This window comes from Heterodontus francisci, chromosome 2, assembly GCF_036365525.1.
Source record: "Heterodontus francisci isolate sHetFra1 chromosome 2, sHetFra1.hap1, whole genome shotgun sequence".
Lineage (NCBI taxonomy): Eukaryota > Metazoa > Chordata > Chondrichthyes > Heterodontiformes > Heterodontidae > Heterodontus > Heterodontus francisci.
This window is the reverse complement of record NC_090372.1, coordinates 156170075-156184853: the sequence shown is the minus strand read 5'-3', so window position 1 is coordinate 156184853 and position 14779 is coordinate 156170075. Positions and strand designations below refer to the sequence as shown.

Here is a 14779-nt window from a genome sequence, read left to right as displayed (position 1 = left end):
GCAGGGAGAAGAAAATCCCAAAAAGTGTGGGTGTGAGAACACAGCCCTGTTTCACGCCACTCAGGATAGGAAAAGGGTCAGATGAGGTGCTGCCATGTTGAATTGTGCCTTTCATATTGTCATGGAATGAGGTGATGATACTTAGTAGCTTTGGTGGACATCCAATCTTTTCTAGTAGTCTGAAGAGACCACGTCTGCTGACGAGGTCAAAGGCTTTGGTGAGATCAATGAAAGCAATGTAGAGGAGCATCTGTTCGCGGCATTTCTCCTGTATTTGACGAAGGGAGAACAGCATGTCAAAGGTCGATCTCTCTGCACGAAAGCCACACTGAGCCTCAGGGTAGACGCGCTCGTCCAGCTTCTGGAGCCTGTTTAGAGCGACTCGAGCAAAGACTTTCCCCACTATGCTGAGCAGGGAGATTCCACGGTAGTTGTTGCAGTCACCGTGGTCACCTTTGTTTTTATAGAGGGTGATGATATTGGCATCGCGCATGTCCTGAGGTACTGCTCCCTCGTCCCGGCACAGGCATAGCAGTTCATGTAGTGCTGAGAGTATAGCAGGCTTGGCACTCTTGATTATTTCAGGGGTAATGCTGCCCTTCCCAGGGGCTTTTCCGCTGGCTAGAGAATCAATGGCATCACTGAGTTCCGATTTTGTTGGCTGTATGTCCAGCTCATCCATGTCTGACTAGTTAAGGTGCAGCAGAGTGCCTGTTTTACGCCCACAGCGTTCCAGTGATATCTAACCAAAGCCAACTTTGCCTCAGGCCTGAGGTGAACACAGCCATTACTCCACTGACTTACCACCCATTTTGGACGCAAGCCAAACTTTTCATCTGTTATATTTAAATGTACTTCTGGGTTTTCATGAAAGTGCATGTTCTATGCTAAATTTAACCATATCTATTTTAATAAAATATCAGATTATTGATCACACAATATAGTAATTTTATCTACCAGTATTTTCCATGGAAAATGAACAGAATGAAAAATAAAGCCAATGTAGAACACAGCAGAATATTTTAGAGAGTTTTTAACTATGATTTGATCTTATTTAGCCTGTTGTGTTGGCTGTTACAGAATTAAAAGAAAATGAATTTTCACCTCAAAAGTAAGGCAAAGGTTATTTCGTTTACAAGCTTTACTGATTTCCATTCCTGACTTGCAATAAATAATGTGAATTTGTTCTCTCTTGTTCCCCAACGAGGGTGGTCATCAGATGATCTGCATGTGGATCTCTGAGATTACCAGCCTTTAAAGAGGAGGAGAATGGGAGTGTTGTGGTTAGACTTACATTCAGATATTTCTGCCTTTCTGCTGGCAACTCTCCCAAGTGGTCTGGCTGTAAACAGGAATTGAGCCATCGAAGGATTCATTTTTACAAATATGCTTTTAATTTTTAGGTTATAAGCTAAGCTTTAAATATAATATATGTATTAGTTGATTTGCAAATTAAGTTGAAAACATTTGCTGTCTGTCAAACAGTTTGCAGGACAAATAAACGGCAATAATGGCATTGTTCTTCTGTGTTGCAGTGAGTTACATTTCTGGTTGTGCTAACATATATAGTGGTGATGCTTCATTACAGAACATCACGAACAGAAATGTGCTTGTTCAGTTTTGTTTCCTGCTCTGGCAAGGATATTTACAAAACTTCTGAACCAGACTTTGAAATGTTCTGACTAGTTGCCTGAATGGGTAGAATTATGTCAGATGAAATTCAGGTCTGAATAATGCAAGGCATTGCACATTGTAAGAAAAAGTGTGAGGCCTACTTAATGAATGATGTTGAACTGCCAAGGGGACAGGTTCAAAAAGATCTGGGAGTGATATTTGACTCAACATTAACCATGTCATTATCCGGCAGCCACAGTCAATGAAGCAAACCAAATGCTGAGCTATATTTCCAGATCAGTAGAGTATAAGTTCTGAGGCTGTCATACTGAATTTATATTGTGCTGTTAATCAGACTGTGTTTTGAATGTTGCATTCAGTCTGGTCAGTGAAACACAATGGATATGGTGCAGGAAAGAGCCACAAGGCTGATCTCTACTGTTAGACCAGTGAGCTATGAGGAAAGGTTAAAAAAAACTGTAACTAATGATCAGTTCAGTACTGGAGTGGGGGCTTGAACCCAGTCTTTTGACTCAGGCGTGCTGAATTTGCATAAGCTTTCTGACGCACACCTGCTGTAAGTCCAGACCTTCCCCATTAGTTTCCATGGGCCCTTGCTTGTGACAGAATCTCTATCCATCTTAAATGGGGCACCCTGTCAAAGGGGAAGGGGATTTCTACGTCTAGTACTTGCCTTGTCCCCAGCCTGATGGATGAGTAGCAGCTGATAAAGTAGATGAAAGACTTACCAGCCATTGGAGGTGCAAGTTGGCCTCACCTAGGGTCATGGTTAGTTGTGAGAACCCTCAGAAAAACAGAAGGCGAGAACAGCCAAAATTTCCAAATTAAGCTGAAAACATTTGCTGTCTGACAAACAGTTTGCAAGACACATAAATGGCAATAATGGCATTGAATTAATGGAGCCAACTTAGGGATAAGGCTATTTTAGATCTAGTATTGCGCAATGAGGTAGGGTTAAGTAGTAATCTCATAGTAAAAAAATCCTCTGGGGGAAAAAGTGATCATAATACAATAGAATTCCATATTAAGTTTGAAAGCGGCATACTTCAGTCCCAGACAAGAATCTTAAATTTAAACAAAGCCAATGATATCAGTATGAATGGAGAGCTGGCTAAGGTTGATTGGGTAAATAGACTAAAGGTATGCCAATAAATAAACAGTAGGAAACATTTAAAGAAGCAATTCAACATGTTCAACAAAAATACAGTCCATTTAAAAAAAAAAACCAGCAAAAAAGATCAATTTCCGGCTTACTAGGGAAGTTAAATATATTATTAGATTAAAAGAAAAGGCTTATAATGTTATAAAGAATAATAGCCTGAGAATTGGGAGTGTTTTTGAAACCAGCAAAGGGTGATTAAAATTTTGACGATAAGGAAAAACATAGAATGAGAGTAAACTAGCCAGGAATATAAAAACATATTGGAAGAGCTTTTACAGGTATCTTAAAAAAAGAGAATAGCTAAAGTAAATGTTGGTCCCGTAGAGGCAGAGACAGGAAATATTATCGTGGGGAATGAGGAACTAGCAGAGACATTAAACAAATATTTTGTCTGTCTTCACAGTAGAAGACATAAATTATACACAGGAAACAAAAGATAACCAAGGGGCTAGTAAGAGTGAGGAACTTAAGGTAATTATCAGAAGAGAAAAAGTATTGGAGAAACTTAAGGGACTAAAATATGACAAGTCCTCAGGACCTGATGGCCTGAACCTAAGGTTCTAAAAGAGGTAGCTACAGAGATAGTGGATGCACTGGTTATGATTTTCCAAAATTCCCTAGATTTTAGAGCAGTCACAGCAGATTGGAAGTTAGCAAATCTAACACCACAATTCAAGAAAAGAGGGAGAGAGAAAACAGGGAACTACAGGCCAGTTAGCCTGACATTAGTCGTTAGGAAAATGTTGGCATCTATTATTAAGGAAGTCTGAACATGGCACTTAGAAAATCATAGTATGATCAGACAAAGTCAACATGATTTTATGAAAGAGAAATCGTGTTTGATAAATTTATTAGAGTTTTTTGAGGATGTAACTAGTAGGGTAGATAAAAGAGAAACAGTAGATGTAGTATTCCTGGATTTCCAAAAGGCATTCAATAAGGTACTATACAAAAGGTTAATACGCAAGCTAAGGGGTCATGAAGTTGGGGGTAATATATTAGCATGGATAGAGGATTGGTTAACAGACAGGAAGCAAAGAGTAGGAATAAACGGGTCATTTTCAAGTTGGCAGGCTGTAACTAGTTGAGTGTTACAAGGATCAGTGCTAGTGCCTCAGCTATTTGCAATCTATATTAATGACTTAGACAAAAAGACCAAGAGTAATGTTTCAAAGTTTGCTGATGATACGAAGGTAGGTGGGAATGTAAGCTGCGAGGATGACACAAAGAGGCCGTAAAGTGATATAGACAGGCTAAGTGCATGGGCAACAAGGTGGCAGATGGAGCATCATGTGGGGAAGTGTGAGGTTATTCACTTTTGTAGTAAGAATAGAAAAGCAGAATATTTTTAAAAGGTGTAAAACCTTTAAACTTTGACGTTTGGAGGGACTTGGGTGTACTTGTACAAGAAACACAAAGTTAGCACACAGGTACGGCAAGCAAATGGAAGGCAAATGGCATGTTGGCCTTTATTTCAAGGGGATTGGAGTACAAGAATAAGGATGTCTTGCTACAATTGTATAGGGATTTGGTGAGACCACACCCGGAATTCTGTGCAAAATTTTGGTCTCCATATCTAAGGAAAGATATACTTGCCTTGGAGGCAATACTCGAAGGTTCACCAGATTGGCTCCTGGGATGACAGGGTTGTCCTATGATGAGTGGCTGAGTAAATTCTCTCTGTACTCTCGAGGATTTAGAAGAATGAGAGGTGATCTCATTGAAACATACAAGATTCTGAAGGGGCTGGACAGGGTAAACACTGAGATGTTGGTTCCCCTGGCTGGGGAATCTTGAACACGGGGCAGAGTCTCAGGATAAGGGGCCAATCATTTAGGATTGAGATGAGAAATTTCTTCACTCAGAGGGTTGTGAATCTTTGGAATTCTTTACCCCAGAGGGTTGTGAATGTTGCATCATTGAATATATTTAAGGTTGGGATTGACAGATTTTTGGTCTCAGGCAATCAAAGGATATGGCAGTGGGTGGGAAAATGGAGTTGAGCCAGAAGATTAGCATTGATCGTATTGAATGGCAGAGCAGGCTCGAGGGGCTGTATGGTCCACTCCTGCTCCTATTTCCTATGTTCTTAAAACAAATATTTTTCCCTTGCCACACATCACTGAGTGCTGTCTCTTTTGAGTGCTCTCTCTTTTGGGGCTTGCATGTTAGTTAACTGTCAAAAATGTTTTTCCTGTCAGCCCCTTTCTTTTTAGAATTAGAATTAGAACATTACAGCGCAGTGCAGGCCCTTCGGCCCTCGATGTTGCGCCGACCTGTGAAACCATCTGACCTACACTATTCCATTTCCATCCATATGTCTATCCAATGCCCACTTAAATGCCCTAAAAGTTGGCGAGTCTACTACTGTTGCAGGCAGGGCGTTCCACACCCCTACTACTCTCTGAGGCAGTTGATTGAGCAGCTAACTGTACCCAGCAACCTCCTCCCAGAGTGGCGAGCAAATAAAGCATTATGTGGCCTCCTGCGACTGGCAGATATCCAAATTGTGCCTCGTGGCATAAGTATCTACCGAGATTGTTTAAATCGGGGAACCTCCCTTCAATCCTGGAAAGCCTGACAGCATCAGCAACAGAGGTTCCTAATGGGCTGATCCAGGAAATATCATTGGGATCCAGGTTATTGGCACAAAGTGTTATCAGTTTAGAGAAGTTGGCACTTGCAGCTTATGAATGGAAAAAAATATCCACCAAAAATTATGAAGCTCAATTGCAAGACACCAGTTGCTAAAAGTTATGAAAGCAGCCTAGCTAATAATATGAGCTGAAATTTAACTTATAAAGCAGGTGGGTTTGGGTCAGGTGTGGGGGTGGGCGTGAGTTGGTGGTGGTGGTGGTTAAAGTCACAGATATTTGTATCCCAGCCCAAACAAGCCTCCAACCCGCCCGTGGGCAGCCAGCTAATCCGATCTAAGGATGGGGGTTGGAATTTTAACTCTGATAATGAGACCTTAAACCTCATGTCATGCAGGATTGAAACTTATACAGCTGTCTGCTGGGTTTCCCAAGCATCAGGAAATCTGGCAGCTTCATCGAGACGAGGACTTTGTGGATCCAGGAGTGATGTGCCTTCACGCCTGCCTGTGGAACCTCAGTAATCGAGTGACCACCCTGCCCCCAAAGGCTGCCGACACCCCCACAACCCCCCTCCTCCCCCAGAAACCAGGCCCTGAAATCCCAACATTGCAAGGCCTCTAACCTTCTCACTTGAGGCCCCTGAACTCCCCCTCCCTCCACCCTGAGATCGGCGGACCCTGCAATCGATCTTCCCCCGGTGCAGACTTAGCTGCTGGTGCAGCCATCACGGACCAGCTCCCCACTCGATTGGAGGCCTAGCCTCTCAGTCAGGCTGGCCTCTGGGTGAGGAACGCTGTGGAGTCAACGCTCCACAATATGCGGGGGAATCCTGAATTGTGGATTTCCCATTACTTTTTTTTATTTGTTCATGGTCTATGGGCATCACTGGCTATGCCAGCATTTATTGCCCATCCCTAATTGCCCTTGTGAAGGTGGTGGTGAGCTGTCTTCTTGAACCTCTGCAGTCCATGTGAGGTAGGTACACCCACTGTTAGGAAGGGAGTTGCAGGATTTTGACCCAGCGACAGTGAAGGAACGGCGATATAGTTCCAAGTCAGGATGGTGTGTGAATTGGAGGGGAACTTGCAGGTGGTGGTGTTCCCATGCATTTGCTCCCCTTGTCCTTCTAGTTGATAGAGGTCGCAGGTTTGGAAGGTGCTGTCTAAGGAGCCTTGGTGCGTTGCTGCAGTGCATCTTGCAGATGGTACACACTGCTGCCACTGTGCATCGGTGGTGGAGGGAGTGAATGTTTGTGAATGGGGTGCCAATCAAGTGAGCTGCTTTGTCCTGGATAGTTTTGAGCTTTTTGGGTGTTGTTGGAGCGGCACCCCATCAGGCAAGTGGACAGTATTCCATCACACGCCTGACTTGTACTTTGTAGATGGTGGACAGGCTTCGGGGATTCAGGAGGTGAGATACTCGCTGCAGGATTCCTAGCTTCTGACCTGCCCTTGTAGCCACGGTATTTTTATGGCTACTCCAATTTAGTTTCTGGTCATTGGTAGCCCCTAGGATGTTGATAGTGGGGGATTCAGCAATGATAATACCATTGAATGTCAAGGGGAGATGGTTAGATTCTCTCTTGTTGGAGATGGTCATTGCCCGGCACTTGTGTGGTGCAAATGTTACTTGCCACTTATCAGCCCAAGCATGGATATTGTCCAGGTCAGGCAGCATCTGTGGAGAGAGAAGCAGAGTTAACGTTTCAGGTCAGTGACCCTTCTTCAGAAGACCTGCTAAGTATTTCCAGCATTTCTTGTTTTTATTTGATTTCCAGCATCCGCAGAATTTTGCTTTTATTATATTGTCGTGAATGGTGCTGAACATTGTGCAATCATCAGCGAACATCGCCACTCCTGACCTTATGATTGAAGGAAAGTCATTGATGAAGCAGCTGAAGATGGTTGGGCCTAGGACACTACCCTGAGGAACTCCTGCAGTGATGTCCTGGAGCTGAGATGATTGACCTCCAACAACCACAACCATCTTCCTTCGTGCTAGGTATGACTCCCAACTAACAGGGAGTTTTCCCCCGATTCCCGTTGACTTCAGTTTTGCTCGGGTTCGTTGATGCCATACTTGGTCAAATGCTGCCTTGATGTCTAAGACGCTATCCTGCACCTATTCTTCTCCCCTCTTTTGAGGGTGCTGACTTCTTTTTGGGTGGAATTCGAGAGGCACCAATAGTCCTGTAATACCTCATCAAATTCTCATTCTCCTGGGTATTACATTCAAGCCTGATCCTGCTCTAACTGGACATGTACACAATCCATAAGGAGTCTTTGGATAGTGGACATCAAATAGAATGCTGGCTGATTTTTTCCTTTCCCAAGCTCAGGTGCGGAGGCCAATTGTAGTGCCCAAATTGCTGCTGCAACTGAGGTCAGCTAACTCCACACAGGCTGAATAGTGAACCTGGTCTGTGGGCCACTGGGGAATATTCACCTGTCTCTCTTACATGAACTTTTCTTAACAAAAACCTGTATTTTTTTATAACCTGAAATAAAATAGTAATTGCATTTATCTTTTGAAGGGGACAGGACATATGAGAGTTGAGCATTATATTTGATCTAACATATGTATAGGATTTCAATAATTTAGTTAACATCAGGTTTAGAATTTTTTTTTTCCTTGAATAGTTTCTATTTGTGACCCAATGTGAGTTGGAACTGATGACATCGACAATTCTGTTATCTGCTACCATGACAGGAACCATTTTTGGATTATGGAAATTAGTTAGAATTGAAGTTCCATTGTATCATGACATTTCTCATTAAACTGTGAATAGATTGCTTATTTCATTTTAATCTCTTGCCACTGTGTTAAATTAGCAATTTGTCTTCCCTTCTGTAATTCAATTTACTTTTCTATGGAAACTTTTCAAACAGTATCAATATTTTTATTATATTGTCACAGCTGTTATCCAGCTCTCTCTCTTTTCGTGACATTTGGTGGGGTTTCATTTGCTGAAGATTTTCATATTTTGTTCCAACAAATTCTGGCATCTGATTCCAATGTGTTTCTGAACTTGAAAGCTTGATTCCCGCTAAAATTTTGTTTGAGTTAGTAGTTCCGATGTTATAATTTAAACTGAAGGTTTTCTTGTTTTATTTTTTGAATAAATTCTGGCAGTCCCAATTCCAGTTGGTTTCTGTACACAAAGCCACAGCTCCAATGAAAACTGAGGCTAGCCTGATGGTCATAAATTTTCTGGCAGTTAATTAGGAAGAAAGATAATGCAGTGTGTCAATTTGTGCAGTGCTGTGGCTGAGCTCCAACTAAAGCCAGGGTAAATTTATCTTATTACATATTATAGGGCACTATATTTTTCTGCTAGTTTTTGCTAGAATAGTCACCTTGGTTCTCTAAATAAGTAAAGCTCTGTTACAGCACATGTTCTCCTGTAAATTGAGTTTCAGGCACAAAACGGTCTTTGCTCCAGCAAATAGGTTGTGACCTGCATGACCTGTCAACTGTACCTGGCAAAATCTATCCCTTATAAGGTAATTAAGCCATTGGTGTCAAAAGTGTTTCAGCTAAATCATCTTTATGAAAAGATATGAATCAATGCCATATCTGCATGGTTAGGTTAATTGGCCTCGAATGCAAATGAGTTATATCATGGTCTCATTTGCCTAACAGTCTAAATGTTCACTTGGAAAAATAGATTTCTGTAAGCTATTAACAAGACTAATTGCTTACTAGGGTGAATCGCGGGGGCATTTGAATCCAAGTTGAAGCAGAGTGCTCCAGTATTCGTCACTTACAATATTGCATGCAATTTTGGTCACACTAGATTCAAAAGACTGTGTTGGAGACGCTTCAGAGAAAGGTAAAGTGGATGATTCTGGTGTTTGGGGCTCGAAGTTATGAAGTATGGCTCTTGAAATGAAGGTGTTCTCATTGGAGAGAAGATGATTGACAGGCAACATGGTCCAGGCTTTTAAGAGTAATGGTATAAGCAGGTTATTTCATTTGGAATTTGATTCCTGCCCTAGAGGGACACGAATATAACATTTGCAAGACTAGAGATTAGAATGACTTCTCCCCCAACAGAGCTTTGAATATGAGGAATAGACTACCAGCTAAAGTGATTAATACTGCATAGATTATCACCTTTGAAAATGAGTCTAGTATCTGCTTAGAAATCATTTGAGGGTTATAAAAATAATAGTGGACCAGTTCGCTTAATATCAGCTTCTAGAGTCCATAATACTGGATAACTTTAAAACTCAATAAGAAACACACAGATTAATTATAAGATAGCCAGCATGGATTTGTAAAAGCAAGTTTGTCAAATTTAAGAGTTCTTTGAAGAAATAACACTGTATTATGTTTCGACCTCAGTGAGTTGTTAACGTTAAAAATACAAGATATGAACCCCCAGACCAATCTGAAGCATTACATGATAAGATTTCACGTTTTAAGACTTTTATTATAACAACTAAACTGAAAGAAATTCCCATTAACTAAATAGTACTTCTTAAGTAGATGATGCCTTCTTAAGTAGCTAAATTAGAAGGAAAGATATTTTCCTTACTTATTAAAATACGTGAAAACCTCACACCACACTTGTACGTTACCATCCTCTTTGATGGTAAAATCTTTGCTGCTAAAATTGCCAAACTCCTCCCAGTTGCAATGGGTTGGATGTCTCAGACCTTTCTCAGTCAATGTCCTTTCACTCGCTACTCCGAGCACTTTCAACCTGGACATCAGTGAATAAGGCGATCATGTTGGGGGCTTTTTCTTCTCCGCAAACCTCAATTTTCAAAACAGATTCAACTCTTTTCAGCCTTTCGCTGTGTATCAGTGTTCTGTGAGAGCAGGTGTTCCCTCTCTCTTCCTTGAGGCTGCCACTGTTGGTTGTCTTCTTTCTTATAGCCTGCTCTGAGGCTGCTACCACTAGTTTATTTCTTACAGCCTCTGGCCTTTTATGTACAACCTGTCTGCCTGCAGAAAATTTGTTAAATTTATTTGGAACCAAACATCAACAGTTCATTGTCCTTTTCCAATATGCAAAGTTCAGAAATGTGGTTTTCAGCAGAGCCACCTGGGCCTTCCATTGTTTCCAGGTATTAACAGCTACCTCGTACATTTGTGTCTTCAGAATCACTGACTCCTTATTTACAATCCGAAAGTCTGGGAGGGTGAAATCCAATGTTCTTCAGGTGTTAGCCCCGCAGTCTCTGTTTTTCAAAAATAAAGTCTTTGCTCTGAGTTCTCTGATGTCCTGGTAACCAAGATTTCTGTCTTGTCCTTAGGCAGAGTGGATGTAACTTCTCGGACTCCAACTTAAACTTTCAAAAATCACAATTTTTAAAACATAATCATGTTACAAAGTCGAGCGATCATGACAATTGATAAAGAAAAAGCTGTAGATGTGTGTATGGATTTTTAAAAGCTGTTTGAAAAGGCGCCACGTAGGAGTTTTGATGATGAAATTAAGGCAAATAGTTTTGAAGGAAATGGAGACATTCATTTTAATGTACCTGTGCATGGCCTTTCCAAACTCAAATGGGTAAATCCAATGACATAGAGAACAGTATTGCTGACCATTTTAATTCCTCATCTTGTGCTGACTGTTTTGGTGTTGAGTTTAAGAGAGCAGGATGCGAAAACAGTGGACAGGCGCTGGATAGTATTGCAGGGGCCTACCACACCACTTTCATACATGAGAGTTTCAGCAGTTTGCAAAGTCTTAGTACATCAGCAGTAACAGTCTGGGACAACAAGAAGGTGGCTGGAGAGGCTGGAAAGGCAGGAGAGTGGAACTGAGCCAAGAGTGGAATTCTTCATGGCCTGTTTGTATGCTAATGAGGCTTATCTTCAGCTTTTGAGAATCAAAAAGACAGCAGTTTATAACACATGATTTTACCATTTTCATTCAATGTGTTATTACAGCCATGCAGTGTACCAGAATAAAACCTCCACTTGCAGTGGTTAGTGATTTACGGATTCACAATGCTACATTGCCACCAAGCATTGACAGCAACATCCAGGTTGAAATCTCGATCTATCAAAGTTTATTTACCTGCCTTTTCAATTTCAGTATATGGAATGTCTATTGCAGTTTCAGGAAATGAACTGGCACTGGTCCTGAGTCTATAAAGAAGTGAGAAGCCATGTGTGGCACCACCTATATATCATTTTTTACAAGTGCATGAGAAGCACGTGGTTTCCTCAGAATTAATGAAACTATGCTTTACTCTTGTACTGTTTGGAGGGTACATAATAAAAATGGTGAGTGGTCTCAACATTCTAATGGGACTTTGGATGTAACATAATCCTAATGTTATGTGACCATCAATCAACTGAACTTGAGACCATTGTCAATTCTAACTGCAGTACTAAACATACGTCACAGGGTGGCACTGCATCAGTACATTTCCCAGGGAACAATGCCCCTTACGGATGGTACGTAAGGGTGGGCCTGTTGTACTCTCCTCACTGCCTACAGAAATCACTCTTTTCATGCTCCCCCGATCTTGTTTTTGACAGGTAGTGGGGGTTCAGCTCCTACTGCCTGTTTCACTTAGCAGCCCATTCTGTTTAATGGTAGTAATGCAGCTGTTGTACTGCGTCTCCAATCCCAGTAGAGGTTAAATAGCTGCCCTGGCTCCTGGGCCATTCTACCTGCTGCTGGTGGCTGTTTAGCTGCCCTCACCTGATTGGTTGCCTTGCTGGTCTCTCAGTACATTGCTCACTGCTGCTGCTGCCCTGCCCTGATAGCATCAGAGAGAAAAGCTGATTGTTGCTGCTGCTTCTGCCTTTCCCCACTGAACGGTCTTGTGCTTAAATAGTTTCCCCAGCAAAGCCTGATATTTATCTAAATATTGTATTTTTTTAAATTAATGTTGATGCAGTGTCACAATCCTTTCAATTTATTAACCCCGCATTGCTATTTAGTTAATTTTCCAAAATTTATTTAATTCATTTATCCTAATCATTGCCAACTTTCTCTAAGATATTTATTAGATGCTGTTTCTACCCAGTCCTTGTAAAGCTGCTTTAAATTAATGAAACATCCCTCTTCATTTCCCTCATTTGACTCAGTTGCATTTTTATTCTTGACAATCCCATTCTCTACCTCCACTCCTGTTCTCTTTCACCACTCCACATCTGCTGTTTTCGCCCATACCCTGCTCTCTGTATCCCCTACCACTCTCTACCCTACCCCACACTGCTCTGTCTTATTCTTGTCTACTTTCTTCATAGTCTTACTTCATTCCTGCTCCAATCATCCACTAACCAACCTTGACGTGAAGACTGAATTTAGTCTTGACTCCCTATGTGAAATGCCAAAGGCCAACCTGTATTATTTGAAAAACGAAGACAAGCTTACAGGGTGCATACTCTATTCTTATTGTCACTTCATTTTCTCTCTGACACTTCATCTAATACCGAGATGAAATAAATATGAAATAGGAATAAAAAAGGAAAATTGTATGGGAAGGAATAAAAATGAAAAAGCAATCTGAGTGGGATTACAATGAAAACAAACATGACACTTGTTCAGCTACTCCACTGTGAGAAGTGAAAGGTTGCAAATTGGATGTGTTCCATATTTTGTACATTCAAGCCTGCTCCTGTATGATGTTGGCGTTCCAGTAGGTCTGAAGGTTCACCTTACAGAATATCTATATTTTTCCTATACTAAGATATAACATGTTTCTGCAGACATGATAGGAATGGTGACAGAATGCAATGTTTGGGATTTCAGTACAGGGGCTCCCTCTATGGATGATTGAATCTCTCTGCGTATGAACTGAAAGTTTTGGTCTTTTTCTTGAAGTAACAAAGTTATCCTTTGAAAGAGGGCAGATTCACTCATTCGAAAAAATAAAATGTAGATGAAATCAGTAATATCCAACCATTTAAACAACAATTAGTAACCACATGAAAAGAGGTATTTTCAATTTTGTGTTGGTCCTACACAAGAGTTGACACCACTAATGCCTCCTCTGTATGGCCACCACAGTAATGTACTAAAATCTTTGCCTACGTATAATATATATTTCTCTGTTTTTGCTTTGTTTCTGACAAGAATAGTTTACCACCTTAATTTATTGCCTTCTCATTTTGTTCTACCTTTATTTGTTTGGGTTTCTATTGCCTGGGGTTTTAAAGAAGAAAATGCCAGAAATACCCAGCAGGTCTGGCAGCATCTGTGGGGAGAGAAACAGAGCTAAAGTTTCAGCTTGCTGACCTTTGATTAGAACTGTTTAGGGTTTCCTGCCTCTCTTTTGAGTCAGCGACCAGCAGGAACACATGAGCCATCCAGAGTGGCTCTTGCTCTGATTTTTCTCCTAATTATCTATTGAGCAAACTTTTACAGGGAATATTTCAATAATTGACTCTATTTTAAAATATAGAAAGGAAACTTGGTGACTGGTGTTTCCACAGCATCTGTTTAGTTTGGTCAGGCTAAAGACTCAAAAACAAGGGGGTGAATTTTACGGACCCCCTGACATTGGGGGGTCGTGGCTTGGTGGGGTGGCGGAGTGGTGGTGGTGGAAATGCCTCTGGGTGAGGCCCGTCATGGGCCTCAGTGCCAGGAAGGCCCGGCACCATAGTGCCAGCAGTGGCGAGGCCTCATGGTTCTCCCCCCCACTCCACCCAGATACTGGTAATGGTTCTGCTCTAGCCATTTACAGTTCTTCTAGACCCATCTTTCATTTCTTTACTTCGCCCATTACCACCTTTTTGTCTTACAATCGGCCGTTTTGTCAGTTAGTCACTTCTGCCGATCACAGACCTTCGCTTTTGTTCTTTCCTCTTCTTGGCCCCCAACCCCCGACTACCCTTCCCTGCCTGTTTGCTTGCTTAAAAACTGTTCCACCTCTAACATTTCCCAGTTCTGATAAAGGTCATCGACCTGAAACATTAACTCTGTTTCTCTCTCCACAGATGCTGCCTCACCTGCTGTGTAATTCCAGCATTTTCTGGTTTTATTTCTGCCTGTCTCTTATCTTCCATCCATTCCTACCTCCTTCCTCCATTCTGGCACTCCTCATTGCTGCCCAGGCTGCTTCTCTGTGCAGTAATACAAATGCTAGTGGCACAATGTAGAAATTGGTCCGTGGAAAAGCGATTAACAGCTGCGTTGGAAATCCAAATACCTTTGCATGCAAGTAAAGAACATGCCATTGACCGATGTTATCAAGTGTAAGCGATATAATTATAGATGAATTACAACTGCCTCATTTAATTGCAGGTTTTGGGCACTCCAACAGAGGAAACCTGGCCTGGAGTTCACTCTTTACCACATTTGAAAACAGGTAATCTCATTGGAATTTATATTGCAATCAGCAATGTATTTGAAATGTTTTAAAAATCTGCAATGTCAATAGCTGGCCGTTTTTTCCAAGCCTATTAAATATTT

At 41.4% G+C, this 14779-nt stretch overlaps 1 protein-coding gene across 7 annotated transcripts in view; it reads left to right on the top strand.

The window, feature by feature from the left end:
* Nucleotides 1–14779, top strand: part of cdk14 (cyclin dependent kinase 14) — a 779114-nt gene that overhangs the window by 455379 nt on the left and 308956 nt on the right. For all 7 annotated transcript variants that reach the window (XR_010969007.1, XM_068012619.1, XM_068012572.1 and 4 more), the window contains one exon: nt 14612–14675. Coding sequence is in view for 6 of the 7 variants with exons in the window: in XM_068012619.1 (XP_067868720.1) it covers nt 14612–14675 (64 nt within the window). In the remaining variant the exon portion in view is untranslated. The remainder of the gene's footprint in view (nt 1–14611; nt 14676–14779) is intronic.